Source organism: Podarcis pityusensis (genome assembly GCF_964106645.2).
Source record: "Podarcis pityusensis genome assembly, chromosome: 6".
NCBI lineage: Eukaryota > Metazoa > Chordata > Lepidosauria > Squamata > Lacertidae > Podarcis > Podarcis pityusensis.
Window position 1 is genome coordinate 12,320,974 of NC_138030.1, and position 25,116 is coordinate 12,346,089.

The 25,116-nt window shown below is 43.0% G+C and overlaps 1 protein-coding gene and 1 long non-coding RNA gene across 5 annotated transcripts in view; both read right to left on the reverse strand.

Moving 5' to 3' along the window:
• Positions 1-5,009: 5,009 nt before the first annotated feature.
• On the reverse strand, positions 5,010-5,725 carry LOC308480700. The gene is made up of 2 exons (XR_013988243.1): positions 5,152-5,725; positions 5,010-5,086 (listed from the first exon to the last, which is right to left on the reverse strand). It is a non-coding gene; the product is annotated as an uncharacterized lncRNA (long non-coding RNA).
• Positions 5,726-8,066: 2,341 nt separating this feature from the next.
• The window catches only part of CDH26 (cadherin 26), a 28,742-nt gene continuing 11,692 nt past the window's right edge, over positions 8,067-25,116 (reverse strand). Inside the window, exons 5-18 of one of the 4 annotated variants that reach the window (XM_081011119.1) lie at positions 24,907-25,054; positions 23,179-23,345; positions 22,065-22,193; positions 20,689-20,874; positions 20,228-20,493; positions 18,154-18,296; positions 17,154-17,387; positions 15,973-16,203; positions 15,114-15,247; positions 13,751-13,831; positions 11,841-11,945; positions 9,179-9,283; positions 8,907-8,996; positions 8,067-8,434 (exon numbers count right to left, since the gene is read on the reverse strand). In XM_081011119.1, coding sequence (XP_080867245.1) covers positions 8,240-8,434; positions 8,907-8,996; positions 9,179-9,283; positions 11,841-11,945; positions 13,751-13,831; positions 15,114-15,247; positions 15,973-16,203; positions 17,154-17,387; positions 18,154-18,296; positions 20,228-20,493; positions 20,689-20,874; positions 22,065-22,193; positions 23,179-23,345; positions 24,907-25,054 — 2,214 coding nt within the window. In that variant the 3' untranslated portion in view covers positions 8,067-8,239. The remainder of the gene's footprint in view (positions 8,435-8,906; positions 8,997-9,178; positions 9,284-11,840; positions 11,946-13,750; positions 13,832-15,113; positions 15,248-15,972; positions 16,204-17,153; positions 17,388-18,153; positions 18,297-20,227; positions 20,494-20,688; positions 20,875-22,064; positions 22,194-23,178; positions 23,346-24,906; positions 25,055-25,116) is intronic. The other 3 variants (XM_081011120.1, XM_081011121.1, XM_081011122.1) reach the window with 3 other exon arrangements.

The following is a 25,116-nucleotide window of genomic DNA, read 5'->3' on the forward strand; positions in this document are numbered from 1 at the left end:
AGGCAATGATATAAGTCTTTGCAGATGATGCCTCTCTTTGAAGATTTTAGTCATGTTTTGAACCAATAATAGGCTTTGATATTTTGTATTAATATTTGAGTGTTGGGGCATGTCTGAACATGCTCGTGTTATTCTCCCCACAGATGTAGGATTTCGAGCCACAACTTCACAAGAGTCCATAAAAGCTCTGGTAAAAAAGCCCCTTCTTCATCAGTCGGAAGACCCTAGTGGCAGTCTTGGTAAAGCATGCTTTTAATATTTTGGGGGTAGAACTATAAACCCCGCCCACATAATATTTGAGTGTTGGGGCATGTCTGAACATGTCTGTGTTATTCTCCCCACAGATGTACCCACAACCTCCATTATATCTGGACATTAATCGAAAGAATGTAGCGACAGTCTTGGTAAAAAAAAAAAAAGCTTTTACATATTTTGGGATGGAACAGTAAGTCCTACTCCAGGGCATTTATTTTTAATTAATGGGATGGAGCTATAAGCTAGCACCCCTCTTGCTATCTCTTCCCACCCTCACATGCAGTATTCAAATAAATGCCATTGTCAAATGCATCTAAGAAGATTCCATTGTCAGCCCCAGTGAGGAGAATCGTGAAAACAAAGCACATTGTCAATAGTGCACAACACCAGAAGCATCTAGGTATGTTCTACTGAAAATCTGAAGAGGTGTGTGGTAATGTCATTTTATTATCATTAACAAAACCCTGTAGAATGCAGGAATCTTTTGCCCAACGTGGGGATCAAACCCATGACGTTGAGATTAAGAGTCTCATGCCCTACCTGACTGAGTTTGTTTTCTGGAGACAGGCTGCAGTTCCGTCTACCTCAGTATTGTCAACCTGACCAGCATATTCTGTCTTCCTGAATGCAAAGCAGATCTTCCACCACAGAACTATGGCTCTTCACTGTCGGAGCCAGCCGTTACAAATGGCGAAGTTTAGCATAAAATAAAGACACAGAGAGCCAGCAATATTTTCATGATGGTAGGAGCAGCTCCTTTCGAACTTCCCTCTCCTCCTGCAAACTTCTTTATTATCCTTTGTCTCTCACCAGCCGCATGGCTGTTTGTCAATGTCTCACGTTACCTCATCCGGTCAAGGCTTTTATTGCCCCCTTCACCATATAGGGTCAATCACTGCCCAGAGGAAACACAACTGCATTTAAGTCAATACATTCCAATACATTGTAAAGCTCAGAGTGCTGGTCAGCCGAGGTCAGGGGGCACCCTGCAATATTACAAGCCTTTACCGTGGCTTTATGACTCCCACACTTCACGAAACCCACGCCTAGGTTAGCTCCAGGAATGTGCATGTTCAGGTAGTCATAGCCTTCATTCTGCCTTCTGATATTCCAATTATTTATTACCGTGTCTCTCGAAAACCTCTAAAATAGCTTGTTTTCCGAGTGGGTATCTAGCAGTGAGCACTAAACTCATCACTCCTAGCTCCCTGGAGGCAGGCGCCACTGGAAAAGTAGGAACAGATGTTCCTTGTTTCTCAGCCCACTTGAGATTAATGGACTCTGTTTTTCGGTCCCTCTTGAGGGCAGATAGCAAGTTAGTCAAGATGCACATACTGATTGGCAATGGATGGGAGAAGCACAGCTGGATTGCACCAGCACAAAAGACTGACAGCCATAGCCCAGGAATAATAATATTCGCCGCATGAGCCTAAATGTGTCGCTTCAAGCTATCATGGAACTGAAGCACACATTAAACTTTGGAATGGATCCCGACTCCCTACTGTAGCTTTCTACAGTTGGAAGCACTTCAAAGACACATCAGACCTCCTGCCTGTGTAAGGGGATCCTTAATCAAGCCCAGTATCATAATCTCCCTGCTTCCACCTGTATCCCAGGTTGCTCTCACCAATGTGTCCTTTGGTAGCCCTTCTCTTCCTGGGTGCTTGGCTTCCATGCTGCTGGCCTTGGCAGGCTTAAACTTAGGACTTCTATGCTTCCTTGTCGAGGAAGGTATCTGGTGTAAAACCTAGGATGCAAGGATGTGTAGAGCCACTTCTCTTCGAAGCCTATTCCAGCTTGTTCCTCGCATATCCCCTGAACCTTTTTAGATGCTCCAGAGTTGAAAAAAAATGTTTAAAATAACCTTTGTTAAAAAAAACCTGAAGCCTTCCTTTTAGGAATTCTAGGTGCCGAAAAGACTATGTATGTGAGCACAGCTACACGGATGTTACTGGCCCAGAGATGGAAAGAAGATCAAGTCCCTACCAGAGAAGAATGGCAGATGAAGTTAATGGACTACGCTAAAATGGCTAAAATGGCTGGAAGAGTTAGAAATCAGGAAGACCAAAATTGTAATAAGGAATGGGAAAGAGTTATAACTTAAAGACCATTGTAAACAGTTAAAATCGTTAGTAGGAATATCACTTGCAGTTTAATGGTGAATTTTGGACACAATGGAGAGGTGAAGGGTTTGGATTATCATAAAAGATGCAGGAGGAAATGATTAATAATAGGACCCACATAAGGGAGGATGGAAGTCCCGGAGATTCCTTGGAATCTTGTTTTTATGATTTATCTTTGATATATTTCTGTAAAATTTAAAGTTGAAAAACCAAATACTTTTAAAAAAAGAAATGTCCCTATTTTCATCTGAGGAATGTTGGAGGGTATGTCATTGCCTGCTTGTTGGTGTAGATTAAAACCTACTTAAAGGACAAGCCTAAGCAAGAACCACTGGGCGCCATGTTCCCAATCAGTCTCAGTATAAGGCAGCTGCATATGTTGCTAACATTCAGTGACTCCTGGAGGCTGCTAAGCATATTGCGTCTTTGTAGGACTTTGGAGGTGGACCATTTCTGGTGATGCATAGTACAGTGGTACCTCGGGTTACAGACCCTTCGGGTTACAGACGCTTCAGGTTACAGACTCCACTAACCCAGAAATAGTACCTCGGGTTAAGAACTTTGCTTAAGGATGAGAACAGAAATCGCACAGGGGCAGCGGGAGGCCCCATTAGCTAAAGTGGTACCTCAGGCTAAGAACAGTTTCAGGTTAAGAACGGACCTCCAGAACGAATTAAGTACTTAACCTGAGGTACCACTGTACTTTTGCATGCATAGCTTGGGATACATGCTGATATTTCCCTCTTGTCATCATGCAACCACCCAAAGTCTCTTTTAGAGAGAATTTGTTGTTGTTTAGTTATTTATTTTGCTGGTTTGCTTGCTATATTTTTATCTCCCATCCTTCCTCCTTTGGGAGGAAGGCATTCAATGGTTTCTTTTTTTTCACATATTCAAGATTTTAATAGTTTAGGAGTCAGGGGTTGTTGTTTTCCCCCTAAATGAGTGGCAGACAATATTTATGAGCTTATGAATGGTGTGGAGAAAGAGGAGGACTTTGAAAATAATTCCTCTCTAATGCAAGGCACGTCATCCATTTGCAAAATTGTACTACCTGAAACAGACACCAGGAGACAGCAGAACACACTGCTAGGTCACAACTGTTGCGTTTTCAGCTGCTACTAAAAATTACAGCAGCGCTTTTCCAGTGTCCTGAAAGAAAGTCAAAGGAGTCCTGCCTCTTCCATAGTGTAGCAAAAGCATTGTTAAGGTAATGTTTATTTTTGTTTAGAAAGTTCTGTTCAAGCATGTATAAAATCTAAGTGCAAACCCTAATGACAGAAGAAAATCATTTCTCAGTACCAAGGCTTCCCACAGGCATATGGTTGGCTACTGTGAGAAAAGAATGTACTATTTCTTATCGTATCATGAAAAAAACTAAAAATTTAACTCAGAAAAAGAAGAGGGTGCTAAGACTGTTCTTATGTTCTCCCAACCCTTCTATTTTTTGTCAAATATTTTTTATTAAGTTTTACATTGCAAATTTAAATTCAAACTTTAAACATCAACATTTGGGATTCCCTGATTCGATATACGATATCTTTATTGTCATTGTCCCATGCAGAACAATGAAATTGAAAAACTACATAAAACATTCAGAAACCCCTAAAAACTCTGAAACCCCATTTTAAAATACACTATACTGTAGAGACCCCTTATGCTGTGTTTAGAACCAGAATTGCATTTGCATAGAAACTGTTTCTCAGGCGGTTAGTCCTGGCCTTTATAAGCCTATACCTTCTTCCAGAAGGCAGAAGCTGAAAGAGATAATTTCCAGGGTGTGTACTATCCTGCGCTATCTCTGCCGCTTTCTTATGGCACCTGGCAGCATAGATTTGATCTAAGGTGGGAAGAGTGCACCCATTTATTCTCTCTGCAGTCTTTACAACCCTGGACAGCATTGTTTTTTCCCTGGCCGTGCAGCTCCCAAACCAAACACACAGACCATAAGTTAATACACTCTCTACAGTGCAATGGTAAAATGCCGTCAACAGGTCCTTTGAGAGATTGTTTTTCCGGAGGATTCTCAGAAAATATAACCTCTGCTGTGCTCTCTTCATCAGGTCTTTGCTGTTTTCTCCCCAGGTTAGGTCGTCTCTCAACTCACTTCCCAGAAATCGAAACACCGAGACCTGTTCCACGCACTTCCCCTCAATAATAAGTGGCTGAATATTCAATTTACATTTCCTAAAGTCCACAATGATCTTTTTTGTTTTCTTTAAGTTAAGGAGTAAGTTGTTTTTCCTGCACCACTCCCCCAACTGCTCAACTTCCTTCCTATAGGCCACCTCCCCCTCTCCAGCCGTGATTAAACCAACCACCGTTGTATCATCTGCGAACTTAATGATCTTCTTACTGGGGTATTTGGGGGCACAGTCAGCTGTATAGAGCGTGTATAAAAGCGGGCTCAACACGCACCCCTGCAGCGTCCCCATATTCGTGATGAAATCGGCAGAGACGTGGGAACCCAACCTGATCCTTTGGGAACGGTTTGATAGAAAATCTAATATCCACCTGCACAAACATGGTGGAAGTCCCAGGTCTAATAATTTGAGCACCAATCTATGCAGAAGAATAGTATTAAATGCAGAACTAAAGTCTACAAATAACAGTCTCGCGTAGTTCCCTTGCTTCTCCAAATGAGTCAGGACAGCATGTAAAGCCATTGCCACAGCATCCTCTGTGGATCTCTTTGCCTTGTGCGAAAACTGGTAAGGGTCAAGTCCCACTGGCAGACAAGATAAGATGCGTTTCCTCACCAGTTTTTCAAAACATTTCATTATAATGGGTGTCAACGCCACAGGGCAAAAATCATTCAGACTGTCTATCTTTGATTTTTTTGGCAGGGGTATAATGGTAGCGGATTTCAGACAGGGTGGAATGGTGGCTTGGGCCAGAGACTGGTTAAAAATCTTCGTAAAGATTCCTGCCAGTTGGTCTCGACCCCTCTGCATTTCCATGGTAACCATTATCAATCTTTTTTCAGCTGCTTCTTATTTTCTCTATTTAAAAAATAATCCATTTTTACCATAGTTTTTTGTACATTACAAGCATTACTCAAATCCTGCCAAAGTTTTTAGTTGTTTACAGTGTTCTCTTAAATACATTGTAAATTTTCCCCATTCCTTCTTAAAGTTCTTCCCTTCCTGGTTTCTGATTTTCCCGGTCAATTTTGCCATTTTGGCATAGTTCATCATCTTCATCAACCATTCGTCTCTGGTCAGGACTTTATCTTCTTTCCATCTCTGGGCCAGTAGTATCCACACTGCTGTCGTTGCATACATAAATAATTGTTTCTGATCCTTGGTTCTTCCAACCCTTCTAAACTTGAACCCAAAAAATAAAAATAAAAATAAAAAATAAACTGAACCCAAGGCAAATCCATGGATCCTTTAACTGGGAGGAAATCACCTTTATTTAAATATTTTATTGCAATTTATTTTGTGGAAGGAAATGACTGTGTACACAATGTGCTTGACTCCATTGAGAGCCAAAGTATCTTGCAAGCACATTCTGTACTCTGGGGATGTACCAACAAAAAGCTGACAAGACTACGTATTACATGCACACAAATCCCATCCCATGTCGCCTTAGCACAGCTGTTTTTAGATGTTTGGGATGAGGTGATCCAGAAACCTCACCACACAAGTTGTCAAGATAAGCAAAACACAGGAAGTGAAGGAAAGATAGCCGAGGGATAGTTTTTGACAAAAAAATGAACTCAGGCAAGACTGAAGTATGTAACATTCTTTTAAAGTGTCTCATTAATTCAACTGCCTTTGAATTCATTCATTCATTCCCTGTCTTTGAGAGTTTGTAGGTTGTTGTGAGAGATGGGAGCTTAACAGTGCTTGGAATATCCGAAGGGATCCACGAGGTCATGGAATATTAATTGTTTTTATTATTTAAACTTATTGGTTGCCTTTTTTACCACGGTAACACAGAGCAACTTGCCAAATATAAACGAGTGCATTCGTTGAGGCAGGCAAAACAGAAAAATACAAAACGCTAATAAAAGACAGGATCAAAACATTCCACCCATTCAAGGCCACAGATATTTAAGGGTCCCCAGAGAGTCTATGCAACAATCTGCTGGGCTGAAGCTTGCAAGCTGCACACAGTCTTTAATTTAAAATAAATAAATAAATAAAGGCAGACCTGTCAACTTGAAGATTCAAGCCCTCTCCCAACCACCTTGGGGCAGCCAAGCAAATCTGGAGACTTCAGGTCAGCCCTGGGGGTCTGGCAACCCTACTAGCAAAGGACCTCAGCCTTCCACACCTCTGCAGCTACTGACCATAGACAGATATTCTCTGCTCAGTCTTTCCATACACTTAACAGCCAAGCCTTTGGGTGCTTTGTTGTTGTTTAGTCGTTTAGTCATGTCCGACTCTTCGTGACCCCATGGACCAGAGCACGCCAGACACTCCTGTCTTCCACTGCCTCCCGTAGTTTGGTCAAACTCATGCTGGTAGCTTCGAGAACACTGTCCAACCAACTCATCCTCTGTCATCCCCTTCTCCTTGTGCCCTCAATCTTTCCCAACATCAGGGTCTTTTCAAGGGTGTCTTCTCTTCTCATGAGGTGGCCAAAGTATTGGAGCCTCAGCTTCAGGATCTGTCCTTCCAGTGAGCACTCAGGGCTGATTTCCTTCAGAATGGATAGGTCTGATCTTCTTGCAGTCCATGGGACTCTCAAGAGTTTCCTCCAGCACCATAATTCAAAAGTATCAAATCTTCGGCGATCAGCCTTCTTTATGGTCCAGCTCTCACTTCCATACATCACTACTGGAAAAAACATAGCTTTAACCATAGCTTTGGGTGCTAGCCTTTAGCAACAACAAAAAAATCCTTTTTGTTGCTGTAACCCATTGAAGATTTCAGAATCATAGAATTGTAGAGTTTGAAGGGGTGCCATAGGTCATGTAATCCAACCCCATTGTCGTCGTTCTTCTGTCTCCATTGTAGGCTTGTTGTGAACATGGAGTCAACCTCACTACAGTTATATATTGCTTACATCAGTGATGGGGAACCTGTGGCCTTCCACACGTTGAACTACAGCTCCGATTATCCCCAACCATTGGCCAGGTTGGTTGCAGCTGATGGGATTTGTAGTCTGGCATCATGTGGAAGGTCACAGGCTCCCCATCCCTGGTCTAGAGAAAAGGATCAAGGGCATGAGTCATTTTCAAGAGAGGAATGTCCAACACCCCTTTTTCTGCACTTTGTAGACTTTGCATCAGTGTGCCTTCCTATTCTTTCTTAAAGCCTTCTTTCTAATGAATTTTGCAATGCTCAGAGACCTGATGGCTGCCCAGTGCAACCCAATAACCACTGCTGGCTTCAGCAACATCGCATAAACATGGACCTTCAGTGACAGGCAGGGCTGGCAGAGAGCAGACAAGTTGGTGGAGCAGCATCCCATTCTCTCTAATGGACCCACTTCCACTGTCTACTACACATGCTTAGAGCCAAAGGCAGCCTTCCTCCCAACATGGTGCCCTCCAGACATTTTAGACTACAGCTTCCATCAGCCAACAGTCCCAGCCAACAGACATGGTGGAAATTGTAGTCCAAAACATCAGGAGAGCACCAAGATGAGGACAATTGGCTTAGGGTAGCTTAAGCTTTCGTGTAATTTTTCTGGATAAGACAATGGGAAACATAACATTTCCCACAATGCAACATCAACATTTTAAAAACAGTGTATTTATTGCAAAATAAAATAATCCATTTATTCAAGTATAAAAATTCAGCAGAATGAATGCTGGCAAAAATCCCTTTATGAACGGCATAGCTATAGTTCAATTTCAAATTAAACTGGGAGGATTCCCAGCTGCTCATAGGGCAGCTTTAAAGGAATCACTTGCTGCAGATTTTGTCAAGAGTGGTGAACTTGGGCCCCAAAGTAGCCAAGAAATCAGGAGGTAGGCTGTCATCATCCACAACTGGTAGGGAGAGAACGGATTCACTTTTCTCCAAAATTCCTTCTTCTGCATAAACATGAGGAGCGTAAGAGACCCCGTTATCCTCTAGATCGGCGATGTGGTTAAGTTTCTGAGGAGAGAACGTGAGCAAAAGAGCGTTTAGATAGCTAAACAAGAGCACCTTCCTGCCTCTGCTACATGGATGAGAAATTTGTGGCCTTCCAGACATTGTTGAATTACAACTCCCATCATTCCTGACCATTGGCCATGCTATAGCTGGGCTGATGGGAACTGGAGTTCAGAACAGGCCTGGAGAGCCAAAGGTTCCCCATCCCTGCTTAATGAAATAAATCTTTGTTATCTGCAGCACATTCGGGAAGAAGGACAACAGCTCACTAGTAGAGCATCTTTTGTGCATTCAGGAGCTCCCTAGACTGATTTTCTACCCTCCCCAATTTAAAATAATTTGGTGGCAGGAGGAGATCTTTGGGCTTCTGCATTAACAAAAGCAAATTTGAGCCATTATCGAAACTCATTCCACTCATTCCGCATTTCATAGTTCTTGGAGAAGGGGAAGTAATCAACCTCTTCCTGTTTCTCACCTGATTTAAGATTTCATCCAATGTTTCCAGCATCCGGTCATGTGGGTTCTTCCAGCGCTTCTTACTGTTTTGGGGGAGCAAGGTTGTCTGCTGAAGCAGAGAAAATGAATTTTAGAGCCACCACTTGCTTACATTCCATCCAGAATTTCTTCAAATATAAGGGGAAACTATGAAATCTAGAGATAGCAATTTTTTGTAACGTGACACATCTTGAGTTATTAGAGATAAAAAGCACAGAGGGTGGGGCGGGATCCTGTTGTGATTTATCTAACCTGATGCCAGCCAGGGATCATTTGGAAATATTCTGGGATGGTTATGGGTGAAGCTATACTTCCACCAGGCGCTGTCAGCTTTGCTTGGGTCATTCTATGGTCATCCTTTAAAAGAAAATGAAGCTTAGCTTATAAAAATACAATTGCAGTCCGTGTATTTCCATGCATCTTGCTAAAACCACTCTCCTTAAAATTAGAATATTTGAAACACATTAGGACATCAAACTGCAGAAAGCCTCAGGACAGTTCACTATAAAACCACTCTCGCTCTCACTCTCTGAAGTCCTGCAGAACACTAGCATGCAAACATGACTGCCACATAAAACACATTGTCCTCTGGTGTGTGGACAGATGGAACAGAACAGGAGTGAAGAACCTTTTCTGCCCACTGGGTCAGATTCTCCATTTCCGAGCACAATTCAAAGTGTTGGTGCTGACCTTTAAAGCCCTAAACGGCCTTGGTTCAGTATACCTGAAGGAGCGTCTCCACTCCCATCGTTCTGTCCGGACACTGAGGTCCAGCGCCGAGGGCCTTCTGGCGGTTCCCTCACTGCGAGAAGCCAAGTTACAGGGAACCAGGCAGAGGGCCTTCTCGGTAGTGGCACCCACCCTGTGGAATGCCCTCCCACCAGATGTCAAAGAGAAAAACAACTACCAGACTTTCAGAAGACATCTGAAGGCAGTCCTGTTTAGGGAAGCTTTTAATGTTTAACAGACTATTGTATTTTAGTATTTTGTTGGAAGCCTCCCAGAGTGGCTAAAGAAACGCAGCCAGAGGGTAGGCTATAAATAATAATAAATTATCATTATCATAATCATCATCATCTCCTCCAACCCTTGTGAGCCAAGTATGGCAAGTGTGTGGAGCTGTCAATTACCCAATGCCACAATGTTGTCAAGGTGACCTTGCCTGCAAGGGACTTTCAGAAGCCCATTTCAATTCAAAATCCCTGCCCCCAACTTTGCAGTGGTGGTCATAGAATATTGGTAATTTTCTGGGAGCAGACGAAAGTCACAACTGCTACAAACCTTTCTGCTGCTTGTAGCTATGACAAGTGCTCCTCTTTGCTGTAAGGGCTGTTCATCTCTGTGCTGCGTGATTTTTATCATGTATTTTAATATGCTTAATGTGTTTTACTCTAGTTTGATAAATTTCCATTTTATTGTCAGCCACCTTGAGCAATATTCTGAACGATAAATTAACAAACAACATATTCTTTTATATTCATTGCATGCAGTGCTGCGTATGTCCTTCTGCAATTCATTTTCTAAGGTGTTGTATAATTGGCCTTCCTTTGTAATGTCTTAATGTGAAACATTTAAGGCAATATTTTTGTTTCCTGTTAACTATATTTAGATTCATATTTTAAATCTGATCTCCTGTAATGTTTTGTTTTGGAATGCTTTGATGTTTTAATGTAGGTTCCTTCATAAAAAATATAAAGCAGTATAAGGATAAAATGAATAACTATTTTCTGCAAAAATATGGTGAAATTATGTAACTTATGTAATTTACATAATTAAATACATTAAAACCCTAAATTACATTGTCATTAATTATTCCACCCCATTCATTTTAATGCAAAGGAAATGCAATGTAAAGTTGGGGGCATAATAAAGAACTGCTGCCGCTGTTGCTGCTGCCCAGGACTGACCTGCTGGGAGCCTGAAGGGCTGTTATGTACTGAAGTTCTCACCCTGGGCCAGCAGGGGGATACTGTAGATAGTTTTCACTCAGGTCCACATATGCAAATAAGGAATTGAAAGTGACGCTAAGTGATTGGATAGTTACAGAAAATTGTTACTGGTGCATTCTACTGGAGCTCTATATAAGCAGGCTGGCTCAACCCTTCAGTTCAGTTCTGTTCTGGCCTGTGAATAAACAAGAGCTGTTTGAAGAATCGCTGTGTCGTCTGATATGTTCACCCACAACTTAACATGGCCCTGTCCTGGTTCTCTCCACCTGGCTTGGGGCAGGGCCTGACAGGCTCCACAAAGGAGTACTGCTGCTGCTGCTGCTGCTGCTGCTGCTGCTGCTGCTGCTCAGAGAGGTCTCTGTTTTTGTTTTTTAAATTGCTTTTATTTTTTATCTATGTCATTTTGAATTGTGACTGATATTAATGCTGTATTCTTAATTTTAGATTTTATGAATTATGTGGAAATTGTTTTCCATTTGGTTGTGTACTTTCTGATGTGTTTTATTTATCATTGGTGACTTTTGTTAAAGGTAAAGGTAATTATGTAAATCTTGTCATTCTGTAAGTCGCCTTGAGAATTGTTTTAACCAGGGGTCAGCAAACTTTTTCATCAGGGGGCCGGTCCACTGTCCCTCAGACCTGGTGGGGGGCCGGACTATATTTTGGGGGGGAAATTGAACAAATTCCTATGCCCCACAAATAACCCAGAGAGGCATTTTAAATAAAAGGGCACATTCTACTCATGTAAAAACACACTGATTCCCGGACTGTCCGCGGGCCAGATTTAGAAGGCGATTGGGCCGGATCCGGCCCCCAGGCCTTCGTTTGCCTACCCATGGTTTTAACTATGGAAAGGCAGCATACAACTAAAATGATGATGATGATGATAAATGATTGCAAACTGAAAGCAACAACAAAATCTAGCACCCGTGAACTACTGCATACCATCATACATTTTTCTATACCTGAAGCAACGGTGGTTTCGTACACATTTTACTCACAAGTAGGTTTTGTTCATAGTGTACTTGACTGGATGTCCGTGAATGTGAGGTGCTCGCTCCAGTTGGCCTCTAAGAAATAAAATGCCGAAACAAATGACTGGCCCCTATCCAGTGCTCTAGCTCTGCTGACATAACAAGACTTCCACATGTGCAATGGACTCAATTTCCCTCCTTCTCCTGTCTCCTCCACTCCACCCTCAAAATCAGCTCCAGGTGGTTGGAGACCTTCTAGAGTAGATTTTTGAGGCACATGGGGGAAAGAAAGGAAAGAAAACTCCATTTGTGCCAGCAGGGACGTCTTACCCATAGAGGCTAGTGGTGCAGGGAGCCATGTTCTGGAGGGTGCCAGTCAAGAGGCTCTCGCTGGCCGCATCAGCTCGCCACCCTCGCCATGCCAAAGCAACACCGCGCCTGGAGCCTCTGCCTGCCATGGCCACAATGGCACAAAGCGACCAGCTGAGCCAGGAGCCGCTGCATCTAGCCTCCACCTCTTCCCCGCCAGAGGAGCTGCCCTCCAGCAAAGCTGGGGGCTGGCAGTGCCGTCCTCCCTAAAAAAGGTCAGCAACTATGGGAAATGGGGGGGGTGCATTGGAGGGATCTTTGCACCACGGCGCCGGATAAGCTTAAGACGGCCCTGGGTGTCAGCAAAGCCCTGCTGGTGCAGCCAATGGGATGCAAGCCAATATCAAGGCATTAAAAGCATTGGACAATAATTAAACAAGCATATACAGTGGTACCTCGGGTTACAGACGCTTCGGGTTACAGACTCCACTAACCCAGAACTAGTACCTCGGGTTAAGAACGTTGCTTCAGGATGAGAACAGAAATCGCACAGCGGTGGTGCAGCAGCAGCAGGAGGCCCCATTAGCTAAAGTGGTGCTTCAGGTTAAGAACAGTTTCGGGTTAAGAACGGACCTCCGGAACTAATTAAGTTCTTAACCCAAGGTACCACTGTAAAAGGACAATTTGAAGGAGCTCAATCCCTACATACAAGGCAGATTTCAGCCCTGAGTGATTGCCTTGGACAACATCCTAGGCTATGAGATACCTACAGGCCTTTGACCTCCAGGTCAATCCATGCCTCTGGCATTAATGGCCTGCTGAGAACCACCCCAACCTCTGTGAGCTGGTCTGAAAGGGGAACCAATAGCTTTTGTATAGGATCTTCCACATGATCAGGGGGCCCTTCATGATGCAGACTCCCACTCACCTACACAAGTGCCTCCAAGAATAGCCTACAAGCGTAGAGACCTTTGCTGAATAAGCAGAGTTTGAGGGTCAGAGCAGTTATCTTTCAGCAAGGCAGAGACCCCCGTATAGCTTTTCAGTTACTCCAATATGCACACTATTGCTAGAGATGGGTGGATTTGCAGTTAGTTTCTCATTTTTCCAATCTTAAATTCAGTTCTCCGCATGACCACATCAGTCTGCGAACTTTTTTGTAAAAGCCCTCGTGTACATTTGAGCATTTGAGTGAAAATGTATCCTAATATAGTATACACACTTATGTATGCAATTTCCCCATAGCAAACATTTTGGTATGTCATTTTCAGCAAGGTATGCATTTTTAAGCAAAATTGTGCCCTAGTATATGCATTTTTGTACACATTACTTGGCCTAAGAACTGCATTGCAAAATTCAGAGAACTGTGAATTTTGAAGGATGGCTTCCTTACAGTTCATATATTGTTGGGGAAAGTGTGAATTAGGCAAGTTCACCTTTAAAAGCAAACTGAAATATATTTCTCCCCTAATACCCAACAGAAAGGGAGGGGGGAGGACAAACAAGAGCAACACCAGGCAAGGAAACTGTACTGTTCCATTACAGGCCCTTTAAATATACATTCAATAAAGCTCAAGGAGTTCTGTGGTTACCTTAATTGTTTGTGCTTTCTCTTTGGAAATTTGTGCATAGACTGCAGATGATGTAGCAGGATCTCCCATATCGGGTGTATCCTAAATGGGACATTAAGTCAAAATCAAATGCATTATTACATGTTGGTTGGGTGTGAAGCAGCTGTTCTGAATGGACAGAGAGCAATACAAGAATCTAGCTGGAACTACTAAAATTGTGGGTGCCTGCCTGGAAAAGGTCGACACAAATATTCTCTGGGGATCTGCTGCCTGTTGAAGGAGTGTCTGCTTGCCTATATGTCCTGCTAGTACATATGCAAAGAAAGCAGATGTTACAAAGGCACTCCAAGTCTCCACTGCTCTCTGGTCCCAAAGAATCAAAGACTACCATCTTATACAACTCAATAGGAATAAATTCCATTCTTGCAACACTGGAAAAGGTACTATGGTACATATATGGTGGAACTGTTTAAACATCAAACAATTTTGGGAAACAATATATAACGAAATGAAAAAAAAGTTTAGATATTCATTTAGGAAAACACCAGAAGGTTTTCTATTGGGAATAGTACCAGGAAGTCTAAAGGAAGAAGACAAGACAATATATTTGTGCGCAACAGTAGCCGCAAGGCTATTGATTGCGAAAAATTGGAAAAGTGGTATTATACGGACAAAAATAGAGTGGCTTGCCAAATTACTGGAGTACTACAATATCCAAAACAATGGGAGAAATTGGAAGGATCTCAAAAGAGAAGATAGACAGGGATTGGAAGGTGTTTAAAGGATACTTACAAAACCATATTGAAAAATCAGATCTCCTATTAGAATAAACAATTTCCGTTTTAAATACTGAAATACTAAATAAGATGGATAACAATGTGTAATAGAAAAAGAAGCATGAAATTAGGTTAAATGTGTGTGAAAGAAAGTAATAGAAGTGGAAAGAAATTGCAATTGAGTAGATTGGAAGTCTAACACAAAGGTCGGGGAGGGGTGTTGGATGGTGATGGGAAAAGGAATTATCTGTGGGACTGAATGTAGGTATGTTTGTATATATTTAAGGATTGTACGGAATGTATGTTTGTATGCTTGTATATTCACAATGTGTGTGTATTTTATAATAATTTTTTTTTTTTAAAAAAAAGGGAATAAATTCCATTCGGCTTAATGAATCTCACATGATGATTGTACAGTAATCCCAATAACATTGCCCCTGGAACGTCATAGGGAGAGAATACAAGATGGGCAGGTGCAAAAGACAGCAGAACCCCTACATCTTTAATATCTGAATTGAAAGCTACTGTTGCAGAAGCTCCCTCTTCTATACAACTGCAAGAGCCCTGTGCTGTTTTCCATCTACACAATGGATAGCGGTATTATTTACCACCTGAGACAAAGCTTGTTGGCTCTCCTCATTGTAGTGGATCAGAGTCTGGTTGCCTTCTTCGTACGGAATGAAGGGAGGCCCTTTCTTCGATTCTGGTGCTGAGGAACACCAAAGTAGGAGAGCTAAGCCCACTGCGTAACAAGGAAAAGAAAAACAAAGGATGAGCTTTAACACTTTTTTGGATAAGTGGGAGGGAAAATCCCTCCTAGGATCCCCTCCATCTCCCGGTTAGTTTGTTGTACACCATTTAAAGATATATTTATATCTTAAGCGTATAGAAATTGCCTGAATTAATTAATTCAATAGGTCAAGGTAAAAGGTAAAAGGACCCATGGATGGTTAAGTTCAGTCAAAGGCAACTATGGGGTGTGGCACTCATCTCACTTTTCAGGCCGAGGGAGCCGGCATTTGTGCACAGTCAATTTTCTGGGTCATGTGGCCAGCATGACTAAACCGCTTCTGGTGCAACAGGACACCGTGACAGAAACCAGAGCACACAGAAACACTGTTTACCTTCCTGCCGCAGCGGTACCTATTTATCTACTTGCACTGGTGTGCTCTTGGACTGCTAGGTTGGCAGAAGTTGGGATGGAGCAACGGGAGCACACCCCGTCAGGTGGATTCAAAGTGCCAACCTTCCGATCAGCAATCCCAAGAGGCTCAGTGGTTTAATCCCATGAAGAAGCAGCTCACCCTACTAATCTACGTGTGCATGCACTTTGAATTGAAATTGAGCACCCACTAAAAAAATCAGTCACTGACGAACAAGGATAACATGTTTACATTCTCTCTGCACAAGATCTGAGTACGTTATTTCTGCCAGTAAGCAAAAGGCAAATTTTACGACATCACTCACAAATCAGTAACAGGAACCCAGCCACGATTGCAGCGACTGCTCCTGCTCCAAGACCCACCGACATGGAAGCCAGTTTCAGCTCCTGCTCACATGTGATCCCATCCCGGCAGGAACACACACCGACATGGAGGGTCTGTTCCACAGAAAACCCCTGCCTGTCGAAAATGTGGAGCGGCACTTCGTAAATTCCAGAAGGGAGGCTTTTCAACATAAACAGCTCGACTGAGTCATCTAAAGTGGGGGAAGAGGGAGAGAGGGAGAATGCTTACATTATTTCTTTTTGCTAATTATAATAATACCATGCTGGTAATGAGACAATAGTGATGATGCAGGCTGAACCCTTCCAAATATTATTAACCAGATTTAAATCATTTTTAGATTTTTAAGAATTGAATGGTTGCTTGCAAATCCTCTAGGCAATTCTTTGGTTAGCTGTCCAGCCTTCTTTGAAAACTTCAGAAGAAATGCTTTCTCTTATCATTTATAGGTAGTTTATTAACCTGTGGTGTCAGGAAAAGCTGCAGACAACAGGCCAGAGCATGGAGGTGGAAATCCACATCTAACAGCACCTGCCATTCTATCAGGCTTATAGTCGAAGAGGAGATGGAGATATCTTGCAGCCCCATTAGCTCTGCTGAAAGGCCAGAAACTTTTGTCTCCTCCCCTACTTGAACCCTGTTTGTTTAAGAAATGTCTCCTATAGCTTTATTAGTCTGAAGACTGTCAAAGCGATGTACAGAATATCAAAATCATATACAAGACAAGACAAAACCCCATTTGCACTGAGTTTTCCTTGCACTGAAATGAATGGGGTGGAATAATGTAATGACAATGCAATTTGCATAATTTAGCATATGAGATACTATAGAGTTCTGCGTACGAAGAGTACAGTGGTACCTTGGTTCTCGAACTTAATTCGTTCCGGGAGTCCATTTGACTCCCTAAACCATTCGAAAACCAAGGCACGGATTCTGATTGGCTGCAGGAGCTTCTTGCACTCAAGTGGAAGCCGTGTCGGATGTTCGGCTTCCGGAAAACATTCACAAACCGAAACACTTACTTCCGGGTTTGTGGCGTTCGAGAGCCGATTTGTTCGACAACTAAGCCGTTCGAGAATCAAGGTACCACTGTACAGGGCAGAACATGGAAAATCCCTACATCACAGTAGGAGGGTAGCTTACCAAAGTTCTGTCCCAGTTTCCAAGAGTCTTGCACATCCCCATTGGTCTCTACTAGCTGGAATGTAAAGGGCTCTGCATAGAGATCAGAGTCTTTGTCTTCTGCTTTTACAAGGAATGGGCCTTTTTCTTTTCCACTGCAGACCACCAGCAAAGATGTAACTAACATGGGAGCGTTGTCATTGAGGTCAGAGAGGTGAAGTTGGATAGTGCCTGTGCCAGTTTGTGGTGGAACACCTAATAGGGGGAACAAATGAGCACAATGCTAAAAAGGAGAGAGAGGGCAAATATTACAAAGCAGGAAGGAACGCACAGAATGAGAAATGGATTTCACCCACTGGCTTTTGGCATCTGACCTCCTCAGCAAACGCTTCCCACACTGTATTTCTCTGTTGCAAATGTCAGGTCATCCACATCATTCAAGCTGGATCTGTTTTGCAAACTCTCAAGGCAAGAAAGGATCATCTAGGTCAGAGTTCACACAGGGGCCCAAGAAACGGCTCTATGACTGGGAAGCATTTTTAAGACAGCTTCTCAACATTTTTGGCATAGCTGTCAAGAGTCCCTTATTTGGCGGGACAGTCCCTTTTCCCAGTGCCATGTCCCGCTGCTGTCCCTTATTGATGATGTCCCTTAAATAAGCTACTGAAGATAATGGGGCCCTTTCCATGTCCAGCTGTCCTTTGTCAACAACAAATTGTTGCTGTTTTTTTGTGTTGAATATATGCTATATGGTAATTTATGGACCTAATAGGTATCTAAAGCCATTTGCATGCAACAAAATATGTATTTTATCAAAGTAATTGTTGATCCCTTATTTTGGCTGCTGATCCCTTATTTTCAAATCTGTAAGTTGACAGCTATGATTTTTAGACATCACAGGATAATTCTGTTGCTTTCATTTTCTGCCCGGAAATATTCAAAGCTGAGTGTTAGGTGCTAAACCAGAGCTGCCTTGGGACACTTTGCATCTTGCACCGTTATTGTCTGAGAAGCTACTTACCGTCGTCAATGGCGTGAATCACAATGGTGTATACACTGTTGTTCACGTGGGGAGATTCTCTATCTAGTGTTTTCACATTTGTCACGGTCCCCGAGTGTTCGTCAACAGTCACCCAGCCAGCCGGGTCAGAAACTACTTTGTACCTTAAAGAGGAGATCAAAGGTTTTATTTTTAAATAAGCGATGAAGGCTCCAGAGTAGCTATCAGGCAGGGTTTGCTTTCCAACCCTCCAAAGGACTGGAAATCAAGGGTTTACTTAGTGCTGTGCTGAACATTTCCTTCCACTTCCTTTTCCAACCATTCTCCAACAGTGAAAAGAAAAAGAAACTGCACTCATATAAAAAAAAGTCAGGTGGAAAGAAGAGTTTCTGTAAAATTCTCATGGGGGAGTGGAAGGCTTTGGTTGCATTGACATTACTTCCAAAATGGCTCCAGGGTTTTGCAAATAGGGGTGTCAGGGAATTCGGCCTGAAGCAGTAGCAAAAACTGTTGCCGCTCGCGTTTTTGTCCCAGGTCCAGCGCAGAACTCGATCTGGCAAATACAGTGCCTATTCGCTCACATAATTCTTGGGGGTCTTTATTTAATCTTACAACCAATACATAATTTTTGGTGGGGTTTATTTGCATGGTTTTGACATTTCCTTTACATTGAAATGCATGGCGTGAAAATGTTACTAATTATGTTAAATTTGTGAAGTACGCAAGTCCCCATTTTGTATTTCTATGCTGTGAACTGCCCTATGATCTTTGGGTGACTGGCGGTATACAAATTTAATAAATAAATAAATAAAAGGGCAGGAATAATTGTGTAAACTATGTTAAATAGCAGACAGCAAGATGAATAGCATAGTATTAGGTGAAAAACAAACAGCCGTGGAGAGAAAATGTATCCATTCTCCAGTAGTCTGCATACTGCAGCCTTCCTGGGTGCTATGCCTCCTAAAATCCCCATGGTTTCCACAGCTAGGCTTTCCTATAAGAGATGGAAGGCAGGGAGGCTGTTTGCCATGCACCAGACAGCAGTTTATCATTTTCTTGAAAAGAAAACTTCTTTGAAAGTAAAAACACTGCAATTGCTACAGAAACAAAAATCAGGGTGTGCAACAATCTCAGCCATGTGGCAACCATTCTCCCACAGTTTCTCCCACTTCTATGATACCCTAGGGCAGGCATAGGCAAACTCTGGCTCTCCAGATGTTTGGGGACTAAAATTCCCATCATCCCTAGCTAACAGGACCAGAGGTCAGGGATGATAGGAATTGCAGTCCCAAACATCTGGAGGGCCGGAGTTTGCCTATGCCTGCCCTAGGGGAAGACATCCTGATGCTGATGCTCCCATGTTGTAACTCCACCCATGAGACTTCTTTTCAGATCAGGAAGCATAGGCAGCCAGGTAAGTATACTGTTCTGCAAATATATTTTTAATTTGGGAGCATGGTGACCACATACACACTACCCATGGTCACCTCGCAACAATAACGTAAGGTCCAAATTTATTTATTTTTAATGTTAAGGACATTTTTAAAGTGCTCCATGAATGAAGCAGGAAAACAGAAGCGAATTTCACAGGGGAATGAAACATGTGAAAAATCGGAAGAAACGTTTTGACACAGCACTCAAACAGGTAGACTACTCATGCTTAAAGGAAGAAGAAGAAGAGTTTGGATTTGATACCCCACTTTATCACTAACCTAGGGAGTCTCAAAGCAGCTAACAATCTCCTTTCCCTTCCTCCCCCACAACAAACACTTTGTGAGGTTAGTGAGGCTGAAAGACTTCAGAGAAGTGTGACTAGCCCAAGGTCACCCAGCAGCTGCATGTGGAGGAGCGGGGAATTGAACCCGGTTCACCAGATTACGAGTCTACTGCTCTTAACCACTACACCACACTTGGCAAAATGGCGGTCATGGGACACTTGATTGGGCAAAGTGTAATGTTCAATGACTCCCTATGCTCTTGGGTTCTTGAATCTATTCCTCCTCACTCTCTCTGAAGTGGACCCCTAAGCAAGCTCCTTTGGAAGACCCATTCATATGGGACATGCGTACAAGAATGACCAGCAGATCTTCCACACCTTATGATGTGTGGTGTTGTGTCTGGATCCTTGGCTGTGTAATGTGCAATCGTGTTCCCAGGGATCATCCCTTCCTCTTTCCAAAGAACAAGAGCAGGAGGATGGAACTGAGGAGCGTCGTTCTCATCAACGATGTTTATGTTCACATATGCTTCTTGGTTGCCTGGAGAACTCCGCACCTGACCGCCTTCACAGATAAAGAAGGGCTCTTCGTTTTCCACAGAAATCACGAGTCTCCTCTTGTTATGTTTGTCGTAAACCAAAGGCTGAAAATAAAAGATGCAGAGCAACCACAAAATCACAATCTCCCATTAGTAAATTCTGACTAACTATACACAAGAACCAGTAGGGTGGGGTGGGGGGCTGTAAATGATGACGTGCTGCTAGCCAAATCTTGATAAAAGTTCTATGCTTGGAACAATTCTTCAAATCCTATCAATAGCTTCGTCCATCTACATTACCTTTGTGATGCTTAAAACCCCTTCATTGGTATCAGGATCCGTCTCAATGCTGAAATTCTCTGTATCATCTCCTCCCAGTATCTTATACTTGGCTCTCCAAGCAGGTGTGTTGGGTGAATCTTTATCTTCCACCTGGAGGTGAAGGATGCCATGTTCTGTTTTGCCTTCTGGGATGTTCAGATAATGCTTGGAAGACACAGATAGGGCATCTCAGTGAACAAAAGACAGCTCCAAGCATTTCCTCCCATTTTCTGTCACACTGCAATGTGACCAAGATACATAACCCAGGGTGGAGTGGACTGCTAAGGAGGTTCCTCTGTATGCACAAGGAAATCCTGCTTGCCTGGTAAAATGATTTCCCCTATCTTCCCACTGTGTGCTGTTTTGAGGCATAGGAAGTGGAGACAGGGGGAAAAACCCACTGTAGAAGTGGGACATGTTATAATGCGTCTCCACCCCCATCATTCAGCCCGGACACTGAGGTCCAGCTCTGAGGGCCTTCTGGTGGTTCCCTCACTGTGAGAAGTGAGGTTACAGGGAACCAGACATAGGGCCTTCTTGGCAGTGGCGCCTTCCCATCAGATGTCAAGGAAATAACTAACTGACTTTTAGAAGACATCTGAAGGCAGCCCTGTTTAGGGAAGTTTTTAATGTTTGATGTTTTATCGTGGTTGTAATATTTTTGGGGGAGCTGCCCAGAGTGGCTGGTGAAACCTAGCCAGAAGGGCGGGGTATAAATAAAGTTGTTGTTGTTGTTGTTGTTGTTGTTGTTGTTGTTGTTGTTGTTCCTGCTTGTGCAACTATTTAATTAAATCTGCCCCCAGGATTGGACTATGCAGGCAGAAGTTGCATTGATAAAGTGTGGTCTTCAGTTATGCAGAGAGTTCTATTCTTGAATTCCTGGCACAACACTAGGGAAAGTCAGCGCACGGGCAATGACATGCAGAATGACTTCAGAAGCAGGGCTTGTATACATGCTGCTGACCCCTGTACACAACTTGGCATTTGCATGTTTATTACTTATTTTGAAGCATTTCTAATCTTCATATTTTAGATTCTCCAAGCGGCATACAAAAATAGACTCAGTAATGACAGAGCCCCATCTTAGAGGTCAGGGGAAAGCTGGGCATGACTTAAGCATATCCAAGAACCAGGGTGAATCTGATTCAAACAATAAAAGAGATTCCAAATAATTACATTTTTGTAGAATTTGCAGTAGCATTCTGATTAGGCTGTATACCTGCAGAGCTGTCAGCACTGACGGAAAACAATGCCTTAAAGTGGGCCCTGAAAAAGGCAAATCTTTTGACTTCATAACTGGGACCTGGAAAACTCTCTCCCACCCTGACAATAGCCCTCAAGCAATATGTCCTTACAGTTCCTTTAGCAAGCAGTGGTGCGTTGTTGTTTGAATCTTCCACAGCAATATTAATGGTTGCTGTTGATGACAGCCGTGGATTCCCATGGTCTGTAGCTTTGACCAGAAGTCTGAAAGCCGAGGTCTCCTTGAAAACGTTAAAATATGAAAACATCATCACTCTCCATATGTCCGAGATGATATTGGTGTGAATTCATTAACTCCAAAGCCATGCAAACTTTCCAAAGAGGAAAGATGCATTTGCAAAACGTAAGGCCCGTGGTCTGACTGAGCAAGTTAGAATCCAGCTTTCCTGAAATGGCCACAATTAACCACCAGAAACTTTGGATTGATTCTGCTGCGAAGATACCTATTAGCTTTATTCAATTTTTTTTCCCCATGCATGTTGTGTGGCCACAACTGAGACTGCCTTTAAAGATGAGTTTTGAGGTCCATGGCCTTGGGTAAATTCAAATGTTTTGCTCCATGGTGTAATTTGCACAGGACCGTAATTCTGTATAAATATGGCATTTAGACCCCATCCCTCATCTCATTCTCTCAGCACCAGTGATGTAGGACACAGCAGTAACGGATGGTATGTTGAGGAGGTGGCACGTACCTGACCTCCCAACTGTTGAGTCACTGCTGCTTACTGGGAAGGGCAGAGCTCTGGGGAAGCCCCCACACTGCAAATGCAGCAATAGGAGCATGCTGATGCAATTGCACCATGTTGACCTCCCCAGCACCTCCATTTTTCCTCCCAATAAGCAGCAGCTCAGTATCAGGTGGTCAGGTAAGCTCCACTGCACCACCACCACCCATCTGCTACTGGAGCAAAGTGAAGGCAAAAGGTCACTCAGTGACTCATTGCTAAGTGGATCAGGCTGAGCCAGTTCTCCCTGACCCAACACCAACAATGATGGCCCATTTGTTTACACTGCATTTGTTTGCCTTGCATGGGATATTGTTTTACAAAGATTAGGCTGCTGAAAGGCAATTTGTAGAGGAAATACTAGGGCAGTGGATTTAAAGAGTGACATACTGAAGGCAAAATTATTTTCACAAGTGTATACATGCCGAAAAGGGGGGGGGGCAGAGCTTAAGAAGACAAGATTTATTTACAAGTTCTATACCGGATAATCTGAGCATCCCATGACACGAATCAGGCCACTTGAAGGATCAATGGTGAAGATAGGTTCTTTTGTACGAGGTGTCTGCAAAACCAAAGAATGCTCCACTAGAGAATTAGGAGTGCCTTCTTCATCCTTGTCATAGGCCGTGGCATTGAACACTGGTTCATCTATGATTGGGGAAGGTACAGTGTTTATAGCAAGGGAATAATACAGAGCCTAGGACTTGCCAATCAGAAGGCTGGCGGTTCAAATCCTCACGACGGGGTGAGCTCCCGTTGCTCGGTCCCTGCTCCTGCCAACCTAGCAGTTTGGAAGCACATCAAAATGCGATTAGATAAATAGGTACCGCTCGGGCGGGAAGGTAAACGATGTTTCCATGCGCTGCTCTGGTTAGCCAGAAGCGGCTTAGTCATGCTGGCCACATGACCCGGAAGCTGTACGCTGGCTCCCTCGGCCAGTAAAGCGAGATGAGCATCGCAACCCCAGAATCGGCCATGACTGGACCTAATGGTCAGGGGTCCCTTTACCTTTATAGTGTGTCTTTACTATACAGTCGTACCTTGAAAGTCGAACGCTTTGCGACTCGAATGTTTTGGCTCCCAAAAGCCACAAACCCAGAAGTGAGTGTTCCAGTTTGTGAACGTTCCTTGGAATCCAAACATCCGACACGGGTTCCGATTGGCTGTAGGAGCTTCCTGCAGCCAATCAGAAGCCGCGTCTTGAATTGTGAATGTTTTGGAAGTCGAACAGACTTCAGGAACGGATTTTGTTCAACTTCCAAGGTACGACTGTACTTCCATTCTTGGCCCTTGTATAGTTGACCAGAAGAGCCCACCTCTTGGCAATCTCCCCATGTGGGCAAATTTGTTACCAGATTCAGAGCAAAGCCAACAGCTTTTGCCACTGCCTGCTCAGTGCCTTCTTGTTTACCTGCTGCAACCCCTAGCCATGCCATAGACTTTAGGCTCCACCAATGCCAGCAACTCCATCCTGAGTAAAAGTGGCTGAGAAGCAGAGAGGTGCAAAAGTGGAGTGGAGAAGAAAGGAAAGTCTTTCACTTCTGAGAAAAAAGAGGAAGAGGAGGTCTTGAACAAAATTAGATGGTAGGACAAAGGGTGTGATGACGGTGGTAAATGAGATGGATAGATAGAGGATAAGAAAGATGAAAGCTGCTATAGGAGGAGGAATTGAATGTAAAAGGACCAGAGAAGGGATGAAAGGCAAATGGGAGAAGAAATTACAGGAGATGAGTAAAAATGCTTTAGGAATATGGGGTGGGAAAAGGAACAATATAAAATAAAAAGCCTTCTTTACTTAGATCCTCTGGGTCAGCAAATTCTTCCTAAAATGGGAAAACTGAGTCAAAATAACTCCAGATCAAATTTCTGTACTTAAGGAAATTCTGTACTTAAGGAAATTTCCTTAAGCTTAAGGAAAGCTGAGCCATAAAGAAAATGCTGTCTGTGCCAAAGAAGTTGGCAGTTTCCAAAGATGGATTAAATAGCAATAGAAATGATCTCAGTAATTGCCAGCCGATTATGCCAAAGTCTGTCTGCACTGGCTACCATTTTGTGACTGGCTCTGCCACTGCTCTGTCATTTTGTGACGGGTTGGCTTCAGTATTCTGCAGCTATCTCAGGTGGGTCCTGAGAGTAGAAAGTTTGAGCAACCCTGTCCTTGACAAGGACCATATGCAGCGAAGCTATCAACAGTATCCAGGATACTCACTTCTGTCGTGGTTTTCTTTCATTGTGATGTTAAATTCCTTTTTAGAAAACTCAGGCGCATTATCATTTATATCCTTGATTTTAACATTGAAGAGTAAAGATCTATCCACTATTTCATTCGTCGTCCTATCGACAACATCAAAACGTATCTGAACGATGGATAATCAGCAAGAAAATTAAATTAGCGACTGGCTCATGTGTTCTATGGACT